This window comes from Podarcis cretensis (genome assembly GCF_951804945.1).
Source record: "Podarcis cretensis genome assembly, chromosome: 12".
NCBI classification, from domain to species: Eukaryota; Metazoa; Chordata; class Lepidosauria; order Squamata; family Lacertidae; genus Podarcis; species Podarcis cretensis.
This window is the reverse complement of record NC_137181.1, coordinates 30,027,342-30,054,537: the sequence shown is the minus strand read 5'-3', so window position 1 is coordinate 30,054,537 and position 27,196 is coordinate 30,027,342. Positions and strand designations below refer to the sequence as shown.

At 40.6% G+C, this 27,196-nt stretch overlaps 2 protein-coding genes across 8 annotated transcripts in view; one reads left to right on the top strand and one right to left on the bottom strand.

The window, feature by feature from the left end:
• Positions 1–23,375, bottom strand: part of UMAD1 (UBAP1-MVB12-associated (UMA) domain containing 1) — a 41,588-nt gene extending 18,213 nt beyond the window's left edge. For 2 of the 7 annotated variants that reach the window (XR_013832279.1, XM_079948192.1), the window contains exons 1-4: positions 23,189–23,373; positions 21,347–21,447; positions 19,518–19,616; positions 630–691 (exon numbers count right to left, since the gene is read on the bottom strand). Coding sequence is in view for 6 of the 7 variants with exons in the window: in XM_079948192.1 (XP_079804318.1) it covers positions 630–691; positions 19,518–19,599 (144 nt within the window). In the remaining variant the exon portion in view is untranslated. The other 5 variants (XM_079948193.1, XM_079948194.1, XM_079948197.1 and 2 more) reach the window with 5 other exon arrangements.
• Positions 23,376–23,430: 55 nt separating this feature from the next.
• RPA3 (replication protein A3) lies at positions 23,431–26,951 on the top strand. The gene is made up of 4 exons (XM_079948198.1): positions 23,431–23,675; positions 24,129–24,203; positions 25,552–25,660; positions 26,388–26,951. Exons 1-4 carry the CDS (start codon positions 23,577–23,579, stop codon positions 26,462–26,464), a joined length of 360 nt encoding a protein of 119 aa, XP_079804324.1. The 5' UTR covers positions 23,431–23,576; the 3' UTR covers positions 26,465–26,951.
• Positions 26,952–27,196: the final 245 nt, after the last annotated feature.

The window sequence follows — 27,196 nt, the reverse complement described above, 5'->3', positions numbered from 1 at the left end:
TGTGCTCAGTTAATCTACTCTGAGTAGCACTAACATTGGCTACAACATTAAGTATTTAAATAAAGCAATTATCTAAAAATTAAACCAAGTATACTGGCTTGCATATAGCAGTTGTAGCATTTTTTCTTTTACACATTAATTTTCAATGCTTTGTGTACTTTAAATCTTCTAGAAGTCTTTTATGTTTGAGCCTGGTAAGGCTATGTTTCCAGTTTATTCTCATCAGCAGTAAATGTTTAACAGATCACTGTAAGTAAGGGAAGAAGGCTGGCACGATGAAGTAGGGGGGCATATACCATGTAACTTCATCCACCTAACAGAAAGCGATGATGTCAAGTCATGATGTGGGCTGGACTACAGAAACATAGGAACCTCCTCCCTTTCATAATAAAGGGAGAGCTATGGTTGGGCTGCATACCGAGTGTGGCCAGATTTGCAACTTGTGCCAGATGCTTTTGCTGCTCATAGAAAAAGTCAGCCTCCTCTGCATGCCTTACAGTGCTTCAGAAAAAAGAGTTACATTTTTGAAATCTTATCTAAATACAGAAAACCACAGCTGATGTTTAGTAACTCCTGCTATCCCCAACCATATCCTTTTTTCAGACAGAGTTAAAAGAAGGATTTCTGACCTGTGTAGTCTGGTCACCCTCAAGTCCTGAAGACTCATTGCTTTCTTCATTCACTGTATTGCCTAGAAGACACAATGCAAGAGATTTGTGTTATTGGTCCCTTTCATGACTGCAACATCACTTACAATGTAAAAGTTTGCCAATTGCTTCCCCACCAAAACCCAGCCCAAATCAAGACATCTAACACTGAAATTAACAGGCAGTAAAATGTTCAAGAAACAGCTGAAAAAATGAGACGTGTTCCATGTGCTTCAGCAAACTTCTTATTCCGCAAAATGTTTCTCATAAATAGTTTCCTCATCACAAACTACTTCCCTCTCTTCTTATTGGAAACATTTTCAAAATTGGTTATAAAATACAAACTTGTTTATAAAAACATAGGTATTGTTCAACAAAAGGGCACATCATGTCACACTGCATTTCAGTAGAGAGCTGTCGTGTTTGCAAATTTTAACATCAAAGATGTTTTGCATTATAATGAAGATACTTCTGATGCACTGAGAAATTCACTGAAAAGGAGAGATCAAGCATTTTGAAATTTTCTGGTCTACTATGTTGAACCACGTTTACGTAATTATTAGTAGAGGTGGCATAGTTGTGGCCGACTGAGACCTCTGAATGGGTTCCTATTTCCTTCCTACTGTGAAATCTCATTTGTACTGTTTCGTTTGTGATCTTGCTATGCTGCCAAACTAGATATCCTTCACAACAACTTCTAAAATTAGGACTCACACAAAGCTAGAAGAAAGAGACACCACAACGATAACCAGCAACTGTTTTTGAATGCAGTTATCATTACTTTCAACCTTCTCATGCTGCCTGAAAAAAACGTAGGGTTGAATGCTTGTTAATACAGAAGTATCACCTCTTGGGACACTGAAAACACGAAGTCCAAGCTCATCGTGATGATGGCCTTGTACATACACTTGAGGACACACAATGTGGTTAAGATGACACCATCCTTGTAGCTTCAAGTGGAACAGAGGGCTAGCACACAGTCTATCTTTGATTCTGACAAAAGCTGCTTTTGGTGTGATAAAAGCAAGCCAGATGAACATCTGCAGGAGACTGTACTAAACAGGGTGTTCTGAAAAACTGTGTCACCATGAGCCTCCTGAAGGGCAACAGAAACATTTGTTTTCCTGACAAGAGCAGCGAATGCAGGCTATTCTACTGGCCACTTCTTTGGAAGCAAGGCTAGCCAATTAAAGGAAACGAGTAGGTGCAAAGACATAAAAGCCCACCAGAGGCGGCCACAGGGAAACCAAAAGCTCAAAAATGTTGCAACTATTTGTCTAATGACTGCCCCTCTGACCCAAAGTGACATCTCATGATTAGAGATAGCCACCCACCCAGAGTCTTCTGCAGACTTGGAGCTGTATTGTTATGTGTACATGGCAGATTTACCAAAATATTAAAATTCAAGATATGCATGAAGCTTAACAGAGTCAGAATGCTTAGTACCAGCAGGTTCAGGCCTATTTTCTCTCCTTCCTCGCCTTCCCCTAAGTTATCATGTTGTTCTGCAACATATGCTTGGGAGAGCACTCCAGGCTTTATGTGGAAAACAAGCAAGTCTCATAAAATAACACAGAAGTACTACATTATCAAGCTGTTTCAAAATCTAGCCATTTGCTCTGTGCAATCCACACACAAGGTTATTTTGACATCAAAACTCCCAAGGAACTCTACATCTAGAGATCTACACAACAGTCTCTTCCTAAACTGAAGACAAAAGTCTGGAGCCCAGCGGAATCAAACTAGGGCATGTTTCTCATTATAATTCCATGTTTCAGTAGGTGAGAAGAGCACAGACACATTGGTCCAAAGCGTTCCATTAAAAAGTACAAATGACATTTTTACTAATGGACCCATATCCTCAAATGGATCAAAGCAAAACAAAAATAAAATAACATTGATCTTCCAGTTCCATTCCAAAAGCCCTGAAAGTCCTATCTACTGATATAGTGCTATGAGTTAAGAACAGATGGAAGTGAAGGTAAAAGCATTTTAAATATTTCAGATTGTGGTCAAGATTGAAACTTTCCTTGACAGGACGTATTGCTGCTATTAAGATGAATGTATTGCCAAAAATGTTGTTTTTGTTTCAAACTTTGCAGATTGTGGACAAAATGGAGTGTTTTGGGAGGTGGCAGAGAGATATTTCAAGATTTGTCTGGCAGGGCAAAAAGCCCAGAATTAAGTTTAAGATATTAACTGATGCTAAAGAAAGAGGGGGCTTTGCCCTGCCAGACCTAAAGTTGTATTATGAATCAGCAGCTTTCTGCTGGTTGAAAGACTGGCTACTTCTTGAGAACACGGATGTTTTAGATCTGGAAGGATTCAACAATGCGTTTGGTTGGCATGCATATCTGTGGTATGACAAGGCTAAAATACATAAGACTTTCAAGAACCATGTTGTCAGAAAAGCAGTATTTAACGTCTGGTTGAAATATAAAGACTTATTGGAAAACAAGACCCCAAGGTGGTTATCACCAATGGAGGCTAAGGCCCTGAAAAAACTCAATATGGAGGCCAAATGGCCGAAATATTGGGAAATAATAGAAAAAGATGGAGATAACTGGAGGTTGCAGAGTATGGAGAAAATAAAAGACAAAGTGCGAGATTGGCTACATTATGCTCAGATTAAAGAAGTTTTTAAGTTGGACAAAAAGATAGGATTCCAGGTGGAAAAATCAAAGTTAGAAACAGAACTGTTAGAACCCAGCTCTAAGATACTTTCAAGAATGTATAACTTGCTGTTAAAATGGAATACACAGGATGAAACGGTTAAATCAGCCATGATAAAATGGGCACAGGACATAGGGTATAACATCATGTTTGCTGACTGGGAAAAGTTATGGACCACAGGTTTGAGATTTACGGCATGTAATGCCTTGAAAGAAAACATTATGAAAATGATATATAGGTGGTACATGACTCCAGTCAAGCTTGCAAAGATATACCATGTGTTTGATAATAAATGTTGGAAGTGTAAAGAAGCTGAAGGAACATTCTTTCACCTCTGGTGGACTTGCCCTAGAGTGAAGGTTTTCTGGGAAATGATTTATAATGAACTGAAAAAGGTATTTAAGTATACCTTCCTTAAGAAACCAGAGGCCTTTCTCTTAGGCATTGTTGATCAGAGCGTGCAAAAGAAGGATCGAATCTTTTTTATGTATGCTACAACAGCAGCAAGGATACTCATCGCTAAAAGCTGGAAAACTCAAGAATTACCCACACTGGAAGAATGGCAGATGCAACTGATAGACTATATGGAATTGGCGGAGATGACTGGCAGAATCCAAGACCTGGGAGAAGAACTGGTGGAGGAAGACTGGAAGAAATTTAAGGACTATCTACAAAAACATTGTAAATTGTATGAATGTTAAGAAAGATGTAAGATTAGCAAAAACATGGCTTCAACAAACTAGGTATAAAGAATAGAAATTTAAATTTAATTGGAAGACGAAAAGATAAATTTTGGATAAGTAACATTTTATGATTAAGTTTCAATAAGAGTATGTTAAATCCCAAAATTTGAGATATTAATATTGGAAAATTATATTATATGAATTAAACCAAGTTAATAATTTGCTGGTAAAATTTATGAGTTTAGAAAGCAGGAACAAGGGTTGTGAGGAAGTCCAAAGATGAATATGAAATGTGGATATTGGAAAAGATTGTGTTATTATCTATGTATTTTATTGTTAAACTAAAATTTAATAAATATTATAAAAAAAAAAAATATTTCAGATTGTGGTGGCAACCAATCTAAGTATATTTTTAAAGCTGAGTTTGCACCTGGCACCACTGACAAAAAAAAATTGAACATGTGGAACAGGCAGCATAATGGCAGCCCAAGGCAGTCCAACAGTTGTGCATATACAAAGAATGCGAAGTTAAGGCCCTGGGCAAGAAGAGGAGACACTCAAGTCAAAAACATTTGTGTTCCAAATCTGAGAGTCAAAAGATACTGCTCCTCATGCAAAAGTGTTCATTTGCAAAAAACAATTTTGGAGGGCAGCTTGTCATGTAAAACAAAAGTTTTTATTTTTAGCCTGATGAAAGCTAAGCTTAGAAAGATGCCAGACTCCTCCTGCACACACATAAAAGAGAGAGAACCTGAACTGTCAATTTACACATGCTTTCTGATATTTGTCAAGTTATTATTCTACAGTACTGGGCAACCTTAATTTCATTACTGAATCCTGTAAAACATAAGAGCCCCAAGTCCAATAAACTGCAGATACAAAGACCCAGGGGCTTGAGGAAAAACTGTCAAGTGCAGGCTCCTTTCATGCCCTTCAAACCCATGTGCTGAGTGGCGACAGCCCAGTTACATAGTTGTTTCCTGCGGGGGAAGCACCTGCAGGGCTGTACTTTCTTCTGGTATGAAAGCACCCGTTTTGCATCAGTTATAAGACTCACTCCGGGCCGTTAGAGAGCAGGGGAGCTTGTGTAAGCTTCCATCCCTAATGGGAAGTGGGGAGGAACTGGGGTGCAAGTGTGCTTGTGTGTGTGTAAAGCGGGGCATCAAAAAGCGCTGCACCCAGCACTTCCCATTTCCTATCAGTCCCTTTCACCTCCTTCCTTCCTGTTATCTCTCTCCCCTCTTTCCTTCCTTGTCTGGCAACTTTCCATACTACAACCTTGCCCTCTTTAACCAACTCCTGCTCTTGCAGGTGCTTGTGGGCAGCTGCTGCTGATAGCTGAAAGGCAACAGCATGGCCGGGAGACAGACTGAGGCCCACCTGAAAGCCATTCCCAGCCCACAGCTTGATAATTCATACGGGTTTCTGCAACTCCAGTTGTAAAGACTTCTGAGCACCTAGAAGAAGCAGGTTTTCTGAAGCAGTGGTTCCCAAACTTTTTCGAGCCACTGCCCCCTTAGTTCCATAATCTCATCTCCAGTGTCCCCTAGAATTGCAGTTTGCACAGTCCACTAAAGACGACAGTAAAACAGTAAAATTCAAAACATAAATGATTGATTGCACATTTAGTTTAATTCAACAAAATTGATAAATTTGATCCAGTGATACCAGCTTTACAAAACTTGATAGTGATTTGCACCTGCCTACCTCTTAGCGCCTCCCCTAGGTAATCCCACTGCCCCCCCATGGTGCCCATTTTGGGAACCCACTGTCTAGCAATACATAAACAAATTGAGAAAAGTGTATCTTTCTCAGATCTTTTTATGCTATTGCATAGGCATCAATTATTTTTGCCATAAGACTTCAAACTAATATATTCTGATCTACATATCTAGCCTTTCAAGTTCTGGTTGAGCTTAAGAAGAAGTGTTAAAACCTCCATTCTGCCGCAGAGAATACTTAGCAGCACCCCTTTTTTTGAAAACAAACAAACAAGGTTTTCATTCTGCCATCTGAATTTGGTTTAGCAACATTAAGGTTGGGCAACATTAAGGGACTACTTCACTTCTCAGAAGTTCCATATTATTATTATTTTAATTTTGCTTTCATGTACATGTTGAATTATGCTGCAGCTGCCTCGCTACTGACCACTTCTGTCCTGAAAAACTGTAACAGAGGACTGTGAAGGTCTTGATTAAAAAGCAAAATGTTAATGTGAGACAGGACAAACCGGGTGCAGCTGCTCCATTTCACTGAACAAGCACCTCTTCTCCATTCAGCTGTGAAGAAGGCACCGACTGTAAATTGTTCTCTACTGATAGGTTCCACAGGAAACGCAAAACTACACTACTTTCAACTTTTCAAAGCCATTGATATTTTAAAAGAGGGTCCTCAATATACAGGGGATCAGGGTGTGTGTGTGTGTGCTATGCTTTGTTGGTCTTCAGCCTTCAGTTTTGATCTTAAATTTTCCCCCTCTGCATGCAAAGCCACATCCACACAGAGAGCAACAGTTTGTGATAATTTGCCAGATGTGTTAGACAGGCAAAATCATTCTAATTTCAAGCAGAAAATACCCTTCACCGGTTTAAGTCAAGAGACAGACTAGATGCACACCACAAGATTTGTCTTCCCCGAAATGCAACAGGCGAAACCCCCAACTTTAAATAATTTAACCATATGTAATCCTGCTGACTGCTATAGTGCAACTCAATCATAAGTCATCACTGGATTATCCTTAAAAGAGAAGATACCCACACCCACTGTAATCATCTGATAAGTTTAGATCCACCTTTTCTGGACATTTGTGCAGGTGGAACTGTGTCATTTGTGATCATGTACACATTTGTGATCACATAAACAGAATAATTTCAAGGGCAGGAAGGGATAAGTCAAAAGGGGCCCTATTTTGCTTGGGCTGGCAAAAGGGAGGGGCTGTAGCTCGGTGGTGGAGTATCTGCTTTGCATGCATAAGATCCCATGTTCAATTCCCTGCATCTTCAGGTAGAGCTGGGCGATATCCTTTTCTACTGCTGCCAGTCAGCTAGATTGTCCAATGGCCTGCATATAAAGCAGCTTTCTATATTCTTATACTGGTCCATCGTTGAACTGTGGACAAACATTCTATGCTGGTAAATTTATCTGGTTTCTGACATTTCACTGACAATCTTCACTGAACACACTGCATTTTTTATGCTTGCTGATATCACAAGACTCCAGCGATACTTGTAGTTTTTGTTCAGGGCACATTTGGGAAAGGCAGAGGAAGCCCAGGTCAGGACAACACAAGCTTTGCTGTGGATCTGTGAAAGCTGTGAGGCTATCCAGAATATGTTTACATTACTAGTGCGGGTGGAGCGGAAAAAACAGAAGGAAATCTACTGCAGGGTTCAAGATTATTGTTACATAGTTGAGAGCAAGATAGTTCCTCACTATATCATTGTTTTTTATTGTTGATGTTTAAGTGTGTTTTTAATATTTTGTTCTGAGCTGCCCGGAGTGGCTGGGGCAATCCAGTCAGATGGGCAGCTTATAAATAATAAAATTATTAATATTCTCATCAATAACCATTATACTGGGGGTGGGGGAAGTTTCCTTCCCCGCTGCCCTAAAACTCATCCCACCCCCCAATAACAAATGAGATCAGCATTCTGTCTCCCTCTTCACTTATGAAATACTTATTCAGTGATCCATTTGAGTGTTCTTAATCTGCAGCAGTGGATTGTTCAAGGTAACCTACCTTTTGCTTTACGGAGGAAAGAAAATCCTGCCCCTATACCAGATCACAATCTCAATTTTGTGCATTCCAGAAATACTTAGAGAGAGAGGGTGTCATGCACAGCATTACCAAGACCCATTGGGGTGGAGTGGTAGGAGGAGACAAACATTAACAAACCAATGTTAAAGTATTGCTTTTTTTCCTACTATGGGCCTTTTTTTGGTGGGGGGGGAGGTTTCCCACATTGCTTATCTACTTCAGCCTCCCTTTATCATCACTTCTTTAGCTCTTAATCATGCTCAGCAACAATGCCAGACACATTGGCTGTGATTCAAAGAGCTACATTAGGTGTGCCCGAGGGCTCAGATGAGACCGGTATAATTTTGCAGGACTTTTTTTCTCGTTGAAGAGCTGACCGCCATGCTATATCAGAAATGGCTTTTTAGAATAGCACTTGAGTTTCAGAAGTGGTTTGCCCCATGGCGTGGGGTGAGGCACTGTCTCAGAAAATGCCCAAAGACCCCCCCCCCCTGGAGATACAGAACTGGGGATGCCCTGCTTTGGATCCCAGGCATTATGTACGGAAAGGAACAGATTACTAACCCATTCTTTCCAGGGTTCTGTAATTTCAAAGAGGTCAAAAATAAAGTAAAACCCCTAAGAATTTTAGGTTAACTTTGAGGTTTGCAAGTACTTAGTTTTGGGTTCTATCCTAGTTTTACCCCTGCACATTGATCCAGTAGAGGCTTACAGCACTGAAACTGGGAGAGAGGTGGGTTTTGGCAATTCACCTTCCAAATCTGCACTAGAGGGCTGGGGGGGCATTCTAAATAGCTTGGGAATTGATGCAGGAGGACAAATGGCTGAAAATCATTCCTGTTCCAGTTGCACCAACAGAAGCCTCTACTGAACCAGAGAGCTTCCATCAACAGAAGGACCTTTTGTATACAGCTGGGATAGCCAACGTGGGGCCCTCTCCACATGTTGTTGGACCCCTTACCATTAGAAATGTTGGCTGGGGCTGGTAGGTGTTGTAGTCCAACAACATCTGGAAGGCACAGCGTTGGCTAGAGACTAAGAATCATGCTTGATCTCATGGAACTATCTTGACAAATATCAGCAAAGAAAAATGAATCATCTGGCTGTCAGATGCGTCAGCAAGAAAAAACACACACCAGAATTGGGAAGCAAATGTGGCTTGTTTGCTATGATCTTGAAAGCCAACCAGAATTTGGAATGGTGCGTTTTCCATTCAGGTGGCATTCAGGCTTCTACACTCAAAGGGAGTGGGATATGGAAAGAGATGGGAGATGTTTTTATGTTGCATTTTTATGTCGTGAACTGCCCTGAGATCTGCAGATAAAGGGTGGTAGACAAATAAAATAAAATTAAATAAATAAATATTCAGCTCACACCCGGCAGATCCAGCTATTTGCATAGAGACCAAAGTGGTTTACAAGTGGTGGGAACCCTAACTGACCACAGTTCAATAATGTTGCTTATTTGAGATATACACCAAAACATTGAGAAATTCTTAACAAAGCCCTTTCGACTTTCAGTTGACACAGTCAGCAGAGATGCAAGGTCATGTCACATAAGGTCTTAGCATGTAGGTCATATGCATGATGAAGCAAGAACAGAGCTTTGGACTTGCATGCCCTTTCTCTACACATACAGAGCTTACAATGGGAACAAAAATCCATGAAGCTCAGTGCTTACAAACCTGGACATCACACATGCAATCCACCCTACTACTGTTGTGTGAGTTGGCCTACCTGTGCATGAATTTCCACTTGTGGCTCCCACTTCACATGCAAGTTTTTCTATTTGGTGAATGAAGACATGCAACCTTAGCATTTCTCCTGGGTGTAACTGCACTTCTTACGCACTAGAACCACATGTGAAACCAGCACTTAAAATAGTGAAGTTTAAATATAAACCGACAAATAGCTGAAATCCATAAACAGCCCAAGGACTTGTGCTCACCCAGTGGCTTTTTAATTTTTACTTCTCGAGTGGCAGTTCCCCATCAACAGTCATAAACTGTTTTTGCAGCGCCGAGAACCCACTGTTCAAAAATAAATAAATTAAAAGTCCAAAGTGCCCTTGCATATGAGCATGGGTGGTATTCCTTTAGATCCTGGCCTAAATAAACGCAAGATGTCAATGATACATGTACACGGCTCATGGAAACAGTACACAGCAGTTCTGACGTCTTCACAAGGCCATTGCTCCATTTTCTTTTTCACCAAGCCTTGAACTCTTTTCTGAGTACTTACCAGAACTAAAAAAAAAAAGAAAAACTTACTGAAAGCCATTTTGGGTGGAGAAACGAGGTTTGTATGTGTGGTTATTTCAACTGATATTACCAGTCTCTTCATTTCATGGACTGATACGAAGCTTTAAACAAAGCAAAAGCAAACCAACTTCAGAGGAACTAGTAAATGGCAGACATGACAACATCTAAGACAGAAGTCACCAACCTTTTTGGACCAGTGGGCATATTTCAAATCTTAAGAGTGCTGTGGGTTCTAGTCACAAAATGGCCACTATGGCATATCACAAAGTTAGACAGCCCAGTCATGGTGAAGCTTTTCACATAATTGTATTTCCATGCTAGAAACGGATGGACCTGTTGAATGTCTGCCTACCATACAGCTGTTGAAGACACACGAAATGCCAACCCTAAACCAAAGCCTAAGCTGCTCCATTAAACACAAGCAGCACTTTCTTTCTGGGATGGCTAGAGCCTTTTTAAAACAAGCTCAGAGTTAGCGGCTCCTGCCCTGGGGAACCAATGAAGTTTTTCATAGGCATCATGGAGCCTGCTGGGTTGCCTCCAATATACAGTGGCACCTCGGGTTAAGAACTTAATTCATTCTGGAGGTCCATTCTTAACCTGAAACTGTTCTTAACCTGAGACACCACTTTAGCTAATGGGGCCTCCCGCTGCCGCTGCGTGGTTTCTGTTCTCATCTTGAAGCAAAGTTCTTAAGCCGAGATACTATTTCTGGGTTAGCGGAGTCTGTAACCTGAAGCATCTGTAACCCGAGGTACCACTGTAATATATATTGTCTCATGCATTGCTTCAGTATAAGATGCAAAAATACCTCCTGCATTTTGTTGAACAATACTGTGCTGTTTCCCCATCGTCAGAAATTTACAGTTACTGTACAAAACAAATTGCACCTCTACTGTCCTTTTCTAATTATGCAGCGCTTCTGTTTTAACTTAACCTTTCACACAATGTTTCCCATTCTTTTGTATTTCATGGCAGCCCAATTGAATGAACAAGCATTTGTGTCTAATATTATTTTGCCCTATAGAACAGATCCAACTGCCCTGTTTCCAAGCGAATTGTTTACATAACCAACATATGTACAAGATTAAATATAGAGGACTTCTGTTGAAAAGCATTTGGAAACACCAATTATTCCAACATGCAATAGTCAGGACTCTGCTGATATTCCTTCTGCACTGGCTCCCATTTTGCTTTTGAGCTCAGTTCAAAATGTTGGTTATTACTTCTAAAGCCATAAATGCCTTAGGACTAAGTCGCTTGATGTATCTTCTACGATCCTGCCTGCCCACTGATCTATGACGGTATCGTCTGAACTGTTGTTCCTTGTCTCATCACCATCAGAAGTGGTGAAAGGGTCTTCTCAGTTGTGGCTTCGAGGCTTTGAAAGCCCGGCACTGAGAGATCAAAAGATTTCTGTTTTGGTAGAACCGGCTGCCTCTTAAATTCTGCTGCTACTTATTTGTTCTGATATCTGGAATATCTGTGCTGTTCTTAAGTTTCTTGTAGAATGCCTTGCCATCTCTCTGTTGTTAGCTACCCTGCGGGTCTCATTCTTGAGCTCGAAAAGGAGGGTTTAAATATTTTAATAATAAATTAAAGAAAGCTTCAGGGATCAACTGTAGGGTGGTGTGTAAAACTGGTATTTTTGGAATATATATCTTAAAACTGGTATTTAAAGCATATCGCAATTCACTTGCAGGTTTTTGTTTTTCTGAAAAATATATAAGATAGATCAAATTACACCAAGCTACTGAGGTGAAGTCCCTTGGGTTTTTAAATTTTAATTCTATCAATATTTAATTGTTTTTTAATTATTGTTTCTTCTGAGTTTTTAGCGATTCTTGTTTTTCTCTATAAGCCGCCGAGTCCCATCAGGGAAAAAGGTGGGGTATAAATAAATATATAACAATAATAATAATTTAAAAGAAATGAGCAACAAATCTGTAGGCCTGCAAATCAAATGGTTGCTTTCTTTCCTCACCTGCCCTTTGAATCAGCTTAACTTGACAACTGTTCATCAAGACTTCTGTCCACAAGTAAAACAGGAATCTAGGAAAGGTTTATATGCTTGCTTCCTTGGGAACTAGATAACCACCAACCAATTCCAAAGGCCAAATATTATAGAAGGGAGGGTCTCCCCCCCCCCAAAAAAAAAATCCACATCCAACACTCTTCTCTTGCTGAACCTGATGTCTTAAAAGAGTTGGCAGTAAAGTGCTGCAGTCAGATTAATGCTGTGATCACAAGCCAAATCCATAGAACATCATGTGATAAACCGAAAAACAATCTAGAATCCTAGATGAAAGTGCTCAGCCTTCAGTCAGATGCACTATATACTGATCTTTCCAACCTTATGATTGTATTCATGATTTGAGGGAACAGTAAATAAAATCCTCAATTTGGGAAGTATTCCTGATACACTATTTATGTTTTGTTATCTATAAGAGTAATGAGGTAGGCCAGAAGTCATTTGCTAGCACATAGTCAATAAACAAAGGATTTTTCTTTTTTGAGTTTTCCCACAAAGTGGTTTTCAACATCAACTTCAGCATTCTTGGATCCTTCCCAATATATACTTGCCCTTCACAAATCCTGAAGCAGTCTACGGCCAGTAGTCTTTCACTCTGCTAAAAAACTGAACTGTACAGGTCAAACACCAACACTCTGCAAGCCTGAACAAGAACAAACTAGTGACTTGGGACTGCAGATGGTTAGAACCCAATTCTGTACCTGACAATGCAGTATTTGGCCAAGGTCATAACTCTTGAAGTTACTGTACACTAGCAAAGCAATGCTTACAATGCTAATCCAGGAAGTCTTCAACATTGCTAATTCTCCATCTAAATCAACTACAGCACGATTATCAACAGAGTTCAAATAGTCAACCTTTGACCAGGGCCCACAGATTTTGTTTATTTTTTATATAATAATTTTTATTAATTTTCCAATTTTAAAACAAAACAACAACAACAACATAAAAACATCAACAAATACAAACAAACACACAGGTATAAATTCTTAACCTCATTTTCATAAACCTCCTTTCTCGGACTTCCCCATACCTCACCCTTTTTGCATCCTTATTTTACAATTTTTCAGCAACCCTTTTTGCCAATTAAATTTAAACTTGTTATCTTTCTCAATTTCACCTTAAATCATCAAACATTTTCAGCTGTAATTCTGCATCTTCCTTCCCCTTGACATTTTAGCACTCCTCAATTTTATAACAGTTCTTAAGATATACTTTAAACTTCTTCCAATCTTCCTCCACCGTCTCATTCTCTTGGTCACGAATTCTGCCAGTCATTTCTGCCAGTCCCATAAAGTCGATCACTTTCGTCTGCCATTCTTCCAGTGTGGGTAATTCTTGTGTCTTCCAATACTTTGCTAGAAGAATCCTTGCTGCTGTAGTGGCGTACATAAAAAAAGTCTTGTCCTTCCTTGACACCAATTGGCCCACCATGCCCAAGAGAAATGCCTCTGGTTTCTTATGAAAAGTACATTTAAGTACCTTCTTAATTTCATTATAAATCATTTCCCAAAAGGCTTTAATCTTTGGGCAGGTCCACCAAAGGTGAAAGAAGGTGCCTTCAGTCTCATTACATTTCCAACATTTATTATTGGGCAGATATTATTGGGCCCACAGATTTTGGGTGGCCTTGGTAGGCAACTCAAATGCATAGTCATCAGGACTATTATCTGGTGTCCTGCTGAACTCCAGAGCCTCCGAAGCTCCTGCCCAATTCCAATCTCAGAAGAACTCTTCAGAGGGCAAGACAGCCTGATCCTCCTGAACTTGAAACTAAGAAGAGGCCACTTCTTTGTTTTTCTCTCCTGTCTCCATCAGTCCCTCTTTGTGGCTGTCGTGGCAGCTATCACTTCCTTCCTCTTCTCACCCACCAACCAGAAGGAAGCTTCTTCCTCGCCTCTGAAACTTCTGAATTCTAGGAAGCACTCAGTGCTTGGCCTGCCTCTGCTGTCCATCCTGGACTAAACATGTACAGTGCAAGGTTGCACTGCTGCCAGGCAGCAGCAGCTCTCCACCAAGAGCTCTCCTTAGCACAGATGTGCAGAGAAACAGGGAGAAGGAGGCGTGCATACTTAGCAATGGTTGGTGCCGAGAAGGGAAGGACTGCTCAGTGTACATCCAGCTAAGTAAGTGGATGGCGACTTGTCACATTTTCCAGAGTGGGTAAGGTGTTGTTGCCAGGACTATGAGCAACAAGTAGATTAGTTGACTCCTGTCTTTTTGCATGCATGCATACACGTGCATACATACACGCACACGTTTGCTTATCCCAAGCCACAATGTGTCAAAACAGGAAGGGACACTTTGCTCAAAGGGCCCCAACCTCAAAACCTCAGATAATTTGGAGTCCTATTACTAAGTTTTGCATTAGCCCATCAAAACACACTTTAAGCACCTGTAACTGTGTTTGTTGGACGAAAGAGTGGTGCAGGTTTACAAGCACAACTGGATTTATGTACCATCAGCAACTTAAAAACCATTGTGTTCTCGACAACAAGAATAGGAACACTTTGCAAATGACTACAACAACATTATCAACCAAATGTGCCAGATGTTCTTTCATAAAGGCTACACCCACTGTATTTACAGAATTGTAAACTATATGATAAGCTGGACCCATGGACGAAACAGCCAGGGGACAGGCAATTGTGCTTCTGAATGGCGATGCCAGCATTCAGATATGGTAATATACAAAGTCCAGAGAAAGCTGTACTTAGCATATTCTACTCTTAAGAAACACACCTGCTTATACTACAAAGCATTATGAAGGTCCATTGTTTGGTAACCTAATTCTGTTAATCTGCATAGGAGATGTTGATTGAGCTCATTCAACCAAAACTCAACTGTACTCTTAAGTTAGCCAACTCTCTCTGTTTCTTTTATAGTATTAATAAAGCATGAAGCTGATAGTTACTCATGTTGTTGCATTCAGTTATTTTCCTCTTGTAAAAATATGCAAATTCACTCCTTTGTGTTTTGGGGCTCTCGTGTGACCCTTCAGACTGTACTAATCAGCTCTAGGGGTTTTGGTCCCATTATTTCAAATTTGCTCTCTGGCTGAAAACATCATTCCATTTATGCTTTATATTAAACTTCAGACATACAGATTCTTTAAAAAAAAAACAAAAAACCATAGTAGGAGAAAGAGCTAGCTTGGCAATTAATGCTGTATTCAATTTACTTGAGAAGTGCATGAAGCAAGATGCCACCTAATGATGCAAAAGCAATACTGCACTTTGTTTTTGTGTAAAACCAGAACCCAAGAGGATTAGTTTGACTCCACACTGAATGAAGGGGTAGCAATTATCTCCTTATGCGACGAGAAATCAGTGACACTGGAGAGGGTTGTTTTTCAGGTCTCCCTCATCTTCCTTGCCCAGTGAACTCAAACTACAGTAATCAGACGCATGGAGCTTTTAACCCTGTTATTCACAGAACAGGCAAGAGCAAGATAGCCAAAGAAACTCGCACTTCAAAATATAGCTGTTATTATAAAGAAGTGACAATCGGTAGACAAAAAGTCCCAATCGACTTTTGCATAGAGCAGTTGATTAAGGTGGGATGCTTATTAAAAATCTATTCCCCCCCCCAGCAATTTTGCAACAAATGCATACTGAGCAGAAAACTGTTGAACAGCATTTGAAATGCTACAAGGAATGAATGCAAGGTTGCTAGAAAGACAAATCAATAAGAATTAGCAATAAATAAAACAGTATACACCAGAGGCAACCAACATGATGCCCTCCAATTGTTGTGGACTACAATTCCCATCAACCTCAGTCAACTTGGCCAATGCTCAGGGACGGTGGGAGTCGTAGTTTTCAACAACTAGCAGGCGATACCCCCTTGGGTACCGCTTGTTTACATAATTCCTACCACTTAGAAAGCCACAACCATCTCTAAAAGCCATTCTAACCCCATATGTTCTATACTGCTTACCAAGACTTTGAGGACAACATACTTGATCCCAGTTTATTACATCTTTACACAGCGATCCTTTAAGCCCAGCTAGCAGTGCTTATAGTGGACTCAGGCCATGGTCTTAAGGCATATGATACTGTAACCTTGCGAAATCTAATCCAAGTCTTGATGTGATCAGCAGCAGGGAACCCTCTGTGTTGTTGCCTTGAGTGCCATAAGGAAATAAAGGCAGAATATCAATCAATCAATAACCAGAATTCTTCTCAACTAGAGTTTGCTAACTAACCTCAAATCCTGGTAAGCAGGAAACACTGATGAACACCAGTGCAATCATTAAGCCTGGGTATTTTATTATTATTTGTTATTATTATTTTTAAGATTTCCTAACGACTCTTCATCATAAAGTTCCAGGGCTGGTTACAACAACAAAACATACAACTATAAAAACAAATAAAACCATTACAATGATAACACACATGAAACCGTTCCAAATGGAAAAGGGCAGTCAGGGCAGAGTCATTGCAAGTATTTCATACACAAAACAGCAGCAGCAGCAGTTACCTATGTGGGGCAGCTGCTATTATGTTGAGAGTACGAACAGGGAGACCCAGGTTCAAATTCCTTCTTAGTCCCAAAGCTCAATGGGTGACCTTGGTCCAGCCTCAGCCTTACCTTCCTCACCTGCACACAGGGTTGTTTTGCAAATAAAGTCTAAGTTGGGAGCAAATTTATGTATGCTGCTCTGAGTACTTTGCAGGAAGGACAGAATAATTATTATTACTAATTATTAATATTGTTATTTATTCATTTTTTAATCACCACCTACATGAGCATCAAGGTGATTTAGAAACATATAATAAAAGCAGCTAAAAGTAATAATAATGAAGCTTGTTGATGCCAGGAGGGCACATCTCTCCTGAATATACATATGATCTTGATATGGTGCCAATTATATAGCATAGGAAAAGTTTTATGGAACTATGGCAAGCAATTTTAGAAGAAGGAACACAATGATAATACACTTGTATAGAATAGTGGTTATTCCTTCTTGCACTAGTCATCCAAGGAAACAGCATTTTTACACACAGTTGCTTCATATTAACATGACTCTAATGCCAGGAAACTTAATGGAGGCTCTCTACCACAGCCTTCAACTCTCACCTAAGAAAGGGCTGAAGAGGGTCCTTCTTCACTGCCATGCATTTTGGGTGAGATGGCCAGGAGAATGCACTTCCAACTTCCATAAAAGCATTTTTAAAATTCAGAGTTTAAAAAGCTGCCATGGCAAACCATGACAGGAATGCAGGCATTCTGCTGGCCCCCTCACTCAAAATGCCTGGCTCTAAAAAAGGACCCTCTCACCCCTTTCTCTAGGCAAAGTAAGACAGTGAGGAGGAAGTAAAGGCAGTGGCAGAAGATCTTTGCCTCGCCAAATGTACAATAATGAGGTTGGGGGGAAGGTCCCCAGGACAGGGGCAGTGCCTCTGTACCCACCACCTGAGACAATGGTCTCAATCTGTTTCATTATTGGGCCAGCCCAAGCCACCAACATGGACAATTTCAGTTGTGACTCTCTCTCTTTTGGTATTTTGTGTTTTTAATTCTTACTTGTAAACCACCCTGAGGACTTTTGTCATTAGGTGGCATATAGATATTGGAAATAAATAAATAGTGTCACAAAGACGACCCTGATTCTTCCAGTTTATATGAAATTAAATATTATATTTGGGACACCTCAGGAAAACAAAAGGAGAGAAAGATGGGCTCAAGTCAATCTTGTTTGAAGCTTCATTGAATCAGAAAACCCAGTACGTTCAAAATACTATTACAAACGTTCAGCAAACAAAGTTGAATGCAGGCAACCAATGAAGAACAGCAAGCGTTTCATGCACTTAATTTCATTTAACTATATGGGAAGCAATACTGTTTTCCTCCTTTCTCAGCAAGCTAATAGATCTGAAAAGTTTCTTCTCCAAGACCATAAACTATTCTGCACACCACCCAGCAGGGTACACATGAGCATATACCCTTGAGCACACATGCTCTGGTACTAAGCAACTCCTACTGAAAAACAACATGCAGCAAGAAATATTACTACTTAATTCCCCCAGGCAAATGATTGGAATAAATTCCACTCGCGCACTCTCAAGAACAAAAAATCCACAGAGAATTTGGGGCATGCATGACGCAGCGCACAAACCCTCATGGGAAAGAATTCTTAGAACTTCTTAAGTTACTAGCTGACAAGTCTCACATCCAGGATATTTATGAAGAAGGTTGTCATTCCCCCAGAGAGATAATGTAATGCACAAACTAAGAGGCAGAAACAACAGAGGAGCTGTTATCCACCCAGGAATGGAAAGACTCACTATCCTGTATCGGTTCCCAATTGCTCCTGATTCTCCTGTGTCCATGACTCAGTTGTCATTCAGGGCTATTGATTAGTCATTTCTATGTCACAAAATCTTTATCGAACTCGGTGTACATTTCCCCATGCACACTATATTTAGGCCTCAAAATAGGATCAAGTAAGCTGAGGAACGCCACAGAAAGACAATAGTCTCATCACAGTAATCCCCCTATGCAAACAGAGGCTCTGCAAGAATCTTATGTCACTCTATTTCTCTTAAGGAGTCAACATTACTGGGATTACACATCCTCCCCCTGACCAGCTGCCCTCCAGGTGTTTTGGACTCCAATTCCCATCACCACCAGCCAAAATGGCCAAAGGTTGAAGATGATGAGAGCTGAAGACCAAAAGATCTGGAAGGCACCAAGCTGAAGGAGGCTGCTAACATAACTAGGTCACTCACTGAATGCTGCCTCAGAATAAAGGTCACACCCACTCCATTCATTTAAAGCACATGATTTTCCCTGAAGAGTCTTTAAAACTCTAGTTTACCCCTCCCAGAGCTATGATACCCAATACTCTTCGCAAACTACATTTCCCCGAATTCTTTGGGGAAAGCCATGTGCTTTAAATGCCACAGCAAACTGTATATTAATGCTGGTTCTAAATGTGTTTTGATGAATATTAACTATTGTTTTTAAGCTAGTTTGTTCACATTTTATAATGGTATTTTTAAATGTTGTAAGCCACTCTGAATCCCAGCTTGGGAGAAAAGTGAAATAGAAAAAGAAAATAAATGCATTCCATGGTGTAGGTGCGATCAAAGACATCTTAAAAAGTGACTATTTAAAAACATTTAAATTTTTAAACTGTTACAACTGTTACAACCACAGGAAATAGACCTCTGACTAAGCTCTTTGTTACTTGTGAGCAGGGAGGGTGGTGCCAAAAATGATGCAAAGGGCCTAAGAGAAATAATGGCAAGGCAGAAACAACATCTATGCTAAGACTACAGTTTATATTTTCAGTTCATACATGACCACTCGGGGGGGGGGCATGGTTCAAGATTAACTTCTTTGAAATTTCTTAGTGAACTGAATGTACTTTAAATATAAAATGGTAACAACCTGTGAAATACCCAGAAAATTTTGTTCAAAATATATGATTTTTTAATAAATTCTTAGAATCACTTACCGAGAAAAACAAATCCATCTGCTTCTTTTTCTGTCACCAATACCTTCTTGGTATCTTGGTTTTTTCGGAAGAAGTTGAACATCTTTTTGAAATACAAGTCTAGAAACAAAAAGGTGAGAAATGGGTCAAGTGATGCTAAAAAAAAACTTACACAATTCTGGCATCATCAAAACAAACATTATGAAATGCTCTTAACATCAAGTTCTAAGATTAGAGACTTGGACTGGGGGAGGATCCTGCAGGAGCAAACAGAGAACACCAGAGAGATACAAGTCAGTTGTTCATTATTGCTCGGTTCAAGAAATATGAGTTTATGTACACCCAAGCAGTGTTGGCTGTGTCTCAACCTCTGACACCTGGAAAAATAACTCAAGCACTGGAAAAAGTTAGTCAATATTATATTTTCCACCATAAAAATATTTTAATCAACACACCATCTGATTATGTGAAGAGCATTTTTACTGTCAAGCAAAATAATTATGTGTGTTACAGAGAAATCAATACTGTGTGATTCCCCAGAGTCAGGACCAGCAGGGCATAACTGACTTTCCATGCTAAACCTAAGGTTGTCTGTGGGGTGGGGTATGGAAGCAAGCAGCAGCCGCAGCAGCAATGACTGCGCTCTTCTCTTTTTGTGTTATGCCACCCACCCCATGGCAGGCATTTTGTGGCTGGGGCCTACAGCACCCTCTCGAAAAAGGTTGGCAACCCCTGATTTAACAGGATGACATATTCTAAACTAAGTTAAGTCATGAAATGACCTGTTTTAATTATTTATTTAAAATCTATCCCACATTATTATAATTATTAAAATTTCAGTACTGCCTTTCATCCAAGGACCTGAGGATGTTTTACAATATAAAGACACAAAAATAGCATAGTAAGAAACAAAACAATACAGTGGTACCTCGGATTAAGTACTTAATTCGTTCTGGAGGTCCATTCTTAACCTGAAACTGTTCTTAACCTGAAGCACCACTTTAGCTAATGGGGCCTCCCGCTGCTGCCGCACCACCGGAGCACGATTTCTGTTCTCATCCTGAAGCAAAGTTCTTAACCCGAGATATTATATCTGGGTTAGCGGAGTGTAACCTGAAGCGTATGTAACACAAAGTACCACTGTAGTTCTTTTATAAGTAAGGTGATCCTTAACCTAATAGCTTTCATTCCATGTAACAGTAAGTACGCCTCCTATCACTGCAAGGATTTCTACTTGCACAATGGAGCTTCCCCACCCCCTTCATCCCCGTGTGCCACCAAAATCTGTTCAGTGGGTTCTCGCAACCCTCCAGAGCAGATTTTGAGGGGGTGCACGGGCAGAGCGCATGGGGAAAGTCTTGTTGCACAAACACAAATCCTTGAGCTGATGGAATGAGGGAGTTGGAAACTGCCCCATGACCTTTCACTTCCTATCAGTTCCCAATCGGTTGTGCAGATATAGTGGTGCCTCGCAAAACGAAATTAATCCGTTCCGTGAGGCTCTTCGTATAGCAGTTTTTTCGTCTTGCGAAGCAAGCCCATTGACAGCTTAGCAGATTAGCGCTATTAGCGGTTTAGCGGCTTTTAGCAGATCAGCTGATAAGCGGCTTATCAGCGGATCAGCTGATTAGCGGCTTAGGGTTTAGGAAAGGGGGGGGGAGGGAAAAAACCCCGCAGGAACTCGCAAGACATTTTCGTCTTGCGAAGCAAGCCCATAGGGAAATTCGTTTTGCAAAGCGCCTCCAAAACGGAAAACCCTTTCGTCTAGCGGGTTTTCCATCTTGCGAGGCGTTCGTCTTGCGGGGCACCACTGTATGTCTTTCTCTCTTCCTAAATCCTGCAGTACTTGCCTTTTCACTTTCAGCAGCTCCAAGCATTGACTTCCTTCCAAATGCTTGACTATGAAGTACTCTTCTTGAACTGCAAAGATGTCCTTCCTTTATACACTAGGCTAAAAGGGAGGAAAACACAGTTACTAAAGCTCACATGTTAGTATCAGGATTTCAAAACTTCATCTGCAATCACAAAATTTAGATTATATTTAAGAATGAAATAAAGAGTTCACACTTTCATTTTGATAAACCAGGCCACTAGACTTCTACAAAGCTGCATTAAAGCACACTAAAAGTCCTACCAAAACTCATAAACTGCAATATTTAGATCGCAAAGCTTTTTGTTATAGGTCTAGGTGTGTTCCAATGCCCAAGGGAAATACTCTGGCTTCTGCCCTTTTAAAATAACACTGAAAATTATTAACAGTCTACATGTCTGTCCTGGGCCCGTTGTTGTTCAACATCTTGAATGAAGGTATGCGGGGGATGCTCAGTCTTGATTTTTTTCCAATGGGTCTACCCTGAGTAGGGGTAATATTGGATACAACTCATGCACACATATATAGGAACAGTAATACTGAACCTAACTTGTAGGGCTCTTTTAAGGTTTATGCACATGAAGGTCTTTGAATCCTGAAGGCTGCTTACTGAAACCAATAATTCCTCTAACTTTTGTAGAAGCATCTTCCTTATCTAGTTAGCAAAGTTTCCTTCAACACTGCACAAAGGGATACAGGTATCTTTGCCTTTGGCAAATAAAAATTGCTTGTAGCCAATCAGCACTGAAGGTTTACAAAAATTGGTTCTTTCTATGGCAAATACAAATGTCTTAGGTAATGGGCATTTTGAGGGCAAATAATTTTTCAAGAAGTAGGTTCTTCAGGTGAACAGTTCATTTACAGGGGCTAACCAAATGCAATAATGTATGACCACCTCCGACACATGATTAAACCTGGCCAATCCCATAACTCACAGTGATCTACTCACAAAATGTAATGTTTCAAGACAGAGCACACAGTTGTCTCCAAAACCTACTTCTGCTGCATTCCCTCCCCAAGATACATGTTTCTAGGGATGCAACGTTTTAGTTGATTTGCAGATTACAGTATATTAACTAATTAAAATTAACAAGCAGCAGCTTTGGAAAACAACCAAACTTTTTTTATATACAAGAACTTACAAAAACCACAGATAGCACGTGCCATCTTACGATGAGCATATCCACCCTTGCCTGCCGTGATAAATGAATAAATAATCTAGAAACAGAGAGACTCCATTTCCTGCTTGTTTTGACATATTTGAATTTAACGAATTAATCAATCACCTAAGCCGCAAACTACTAATCAACTAAGTTTCTCTGAATGGGATGCCAACCCTTGTTTTCTTCTTGACACCCCTCTATTCTATGGGTCACCAGTTCAGACGTTAATTTATACACAGAAGACCAGACAGGTAGGCTGTCAAAATTCAACGTCATCCCGTGGCTCTACGCCACTATCTATGGGTAGGACGACCCACCAGCCCCATCTCAAGGAGGACCCAGAAGAGCTCTGCCCCATAAGGTGGGAAAAGCAGTAAAGCGAATTTGTTGGCGCGGGTAGCTCCGCCCACCAGACGTGAGCAGCTGACGTAACAGCTCCACAACACCCCTCCCCAACTGGCGACGCGCATACGCGTGTTCCAAATCCGCACGTACATTCTGAATGTTAACGGATATAACCGTCGAAGCGTAAAAAAAACAACACCGCCGGCGTTATTCGACGACTGCCCCCGCGCGCCACAAACGAAGGACGAAATAACCCTCGGCCTCGACTTTCCTGTTTCCGCCACGAGCGAGGCCCCTCTGACAGCCGACCCTACCTGCCTGTCTTGAATACGCACCTCCGGCAGCCTTTTCTCCACCACAACCTCCGGTTCCGGGTTCACGAGGGACACCTCCCGGCGAATGAACTGAAGTAACCTCGTCGGCTGATGAAAATCACAGTCTAAGTTAGCTGGCGCGCGCATGCGCAAATACTCCCTAACGCGCGCTCCGCTACACGGAAATGACGTAGAGGCCGCCTGCGTGTAGAACGTTCTGCGAGCGCGTTGGAAGGTTTTCACTGGGACCGTCGAACTCTGCGTGCTTCGCCCGTTGCCGTGGTGACCCGCGCGGCGAGCGGAAGTCGAAGTTTCCCGCCAATGTAGCCTGTATAAAAGGCAAAGGGCGGGGGGGGAGGCGGCCTTGGTTCAGACGCCCAGTTCCGAAATGGCGGACGTGCTGCAAGGACCCCGGGTACGCGTAGCCACAAGTCAGTTGGCGCAGTACATTGGGAAGCCCGTTTGTTTCGTGGGGCGCCTGGAAAAGGTAAGAGTGGCTCCTTTACTGCTCTTCGTCCGCCGGGGGATTTGCCTTGCAGAGCATTGCAGGCCCCTTGGGGTGGTGCATCCGCTTGCTTGATGTTGCCATTTATTTTCTTGCTCTTAATATTGTTATTGCAGATGCAGCTCCCATGGGGCTCTGTTACGGATACGCAATTCATTTTAGTAGAGCAATTAAATCTCTCCATCACCCTTATTAAAGGACATGTTGCATTTTTTATTTTTTTTTTTTTTTTTTGCTTTTCCTTCCTGGAATGTGACTTGCATTTTTACAGGCTGCCATGTACAGTTTTAAAGCATGCAGTTATGCCCACATGTAGATGGAGTATTTACCTGAGTGCTTCAGTATTTCCGACAAAAGACTGACATAGTGGTGTTGATAGGCAGGTGCAGCAGGCTAAAAGTGCCTTTAAAATGAGTGTTTTGAAATTTTATTTAGATTCATCCATCTGGGAAATTTTTCTTCCTATCTGATGGAGAAGGAAAAAATGCAACCGTGGAACTGGAGACACCTGTAAGTATGTCTTGTCTTTTGGAAGATTTCATAATTCTTACGCTTAACAGTTTTTGCTGGTGTTGAGCATAAAAAGGTAAAGGTACCCCCGCCCGTACGGGCCAGTCGTGACCGACTCTAGGGTTGCGCGCTCATCTCGCTCAAGAGGCCGGGAGCCGGCGCCGTCCAAAGACACTTCCGGGTTACGTGGCTAGCGTGACGAAGCTGCAGCTGGGGAGCCAGCACCAGCGCTGCACATGGAAACGCCGTTTACCTTCCCGCTATAAAGCGGTACCTATTTATCTACTTGCACTTAAGGGTGCTTTCAAACTGCTAGGTGGGCAGGAGCTGGAACCGAACGATGGGAGCTCACCCCGCCGCGGGGATTTGAACCGCCGGCCTTACGTTCAGCAAGTCCTTTACAGTGGCTTTAATTGTAGAAGCGGAATTGACCAGAACAGTCTTTGTGTTGCTGGTATAGCAGTTCCATATATGAGGGCTTCAAGTTCTAAACCTCAGCTAGATAAAGGAACTTACATAGTTCTCGTATTAGCCCAGTAACAAGAATAAGCACTACTGCATTTACAACTGCCCCATCAAGTTACGTACCTGAAGACCATAGAAGCATCTTCTTAGACTGAACAGTGTGCTGATTATATTTTTATATTCTTACTCTTCCGCTTTGCATAACTCCCCTGCCCCATAGGTTTGTCTGGGATTGTTTGCTGCTCACTCCTAAGCCATATATATAAGGTTAGAATCAAATGCAGTAGCCTGCTAGTGCTATAGATATTCAGCTAACATAACCTCTGCTTTTCTGTGCTGTACGGTACTGATGCTTCTGCTTGGTGCAACAAAAATAACTTCCACACCAACAAACTCCTTTGTCTTATGTTTGATCTTGCCTATTCTTTACAGTCATCTGTATATCATTTGTATAGGGTTATTATTGTTTGCGTGTGCATGCATGCTCACATGAACAGCAAAATTCAGGTGAATTTACTGGGATGGGTCAGGCAAGACAAAAGGCTTGAATGGGCTGTGTTTGTCACAGATTCCCAAAATATGTGATGTAGTTAAGCTAGGTGGATGTTTGAGAGAATAGATAACCTCACCTTTACTTGGAATGAACTTCACTTTCTTGAACATTCTTAAGTAATTCTTAAAAGTGTTTTATGGTAAGGTGTTAATGTAAAATAGAGAGCCAAGTTTAGTGAGTTGTAATTTTAGTGAGTTGTAATTTCAATTCATAAGTGCTATGTTGGAACATAAAGTGAACTCCCAGAAACATGGTGGGTGGGGGAAGTGTAAAACTGATTGTTGGTAAAATTCTTAATAAAGACATTTACTTGTTCATCTGCTATTGCAGCTTGAAGAAGAGATCTCTGGGGTCATTGAGGTAGCAGGAAGAGTTACAAATCAAGTAAACATAATGTGTGCATCATATACCCAGTTCAGAGAAGATAAAAACGCATTTGGTAAGTGAATTATTTCCTCCCTCATTGCAAATTGCAGTTTTTCAATACTTTTGAATAAGCTTCTGGCACTCTTGATTAACAAGTTTCTTTCAATAATGGTCAGTTCTTATCTACTATTTTCCCCCATGGAAGTTATGTTTGGCATGATACCCAAAGAATTAGATGCACAAAATACATTTTCAGAAATTAAAATCCCATGTGGATACAGTGGTACCTCTGGTTAAGAACTTAATTCATTTTGGAGGTCCATTCTTACTTAACCTGAAACTATTCTTAACTTGAAGCACCACTTTAGTTAATGGGGCCTCCTGCTGCCGCTGTGCCGCCACTTGCGATGACAGTTGTCATTCCTGTCTGCTCAAAACACTGAACTTGGTATATATCTAGCCAGATAGGATAATTCTGTTATTGATGTATTAAATCTGTTATATAGCCTCTACGATCCAATATTGCTCTTACAGAGGGAGAGCTGTTGTGGATACATTTACAAATTGAGCTTTTGTCAATTGGATTTTTATCAAATTAATCCCTGTTCACATTCAGGCAAGATACTGGTTAAAGCAACCCCTTGAAATATTTTTAACCTTCCTGACTTTGGAATTGAGTATATGTTTCTTTAAGAATGAGATGCACATTATAGTTAGCGTTGTCTCTTAGGTAGTATTGTATAAATAGGATAGTTCACCTGCACTAACGTTTTTTAATGTTATATTCTTGTTTATTTCAGATTTAGCACTATATAATGAAGCTCTGAAAATTATCCATGAATTTCCTGACTACTACCCTTTTAGTACTAATGCATGATTGGTACTTTTTGTTACAACTTAAGAGTGGACAATTTGGTGATGCTTACTGAACAGAACTGTTCAAGAATCTCTGTATGAAATAATCTTGCTTAAAGTGTACTTGGGACTGTCTGCTATGCCAGCAATATAGTACATAATCTAGAAGTTCATGCATTTGTATCCTAAATGGCGATGCTGTCCTGAGGACAAAAAACCTGTGTCTAGTGAGACAGTATTTCGCAATAGATAAGCATTTTAATGTTAAGCTGTCACTCAGGTAACCATCTTAGGTAAATACGTAACACAGTGCTTATTTTTAGGTGATCTTTTGTACATGAAAAGTATCAGAGAAATCAGTGTATTAAATAAAATGCAAACTATCATAATATTGATTACATCTAAACTAAAACGTGTTTGGTTTTATTCTAAGACTTAATTGGCGCTTTAGTCGCCTTACCTAACCAGCATGTTATAGCAGTTCAACAATAAACACCATTTATGTAGTAGTTCTTGTCTGAAGAATGATTCATACCAAATATCTGTTCTTTACAAGGTAGTTGGAATATTATTGTAAAGCAGGACTCCTGGGGGGGGGTGTCACCATAAATCAAAGCCTAATTTTTCAATGTAGATTTACTATAAAAGTAAACACTTTGAATGTTGGAGCTTCCCTGTTTACTTTTAACACCCAATACTGCCCGGTGCTGAAATCAGAACACAATACTACAAAGTCTGGTACTAGTATCTACCG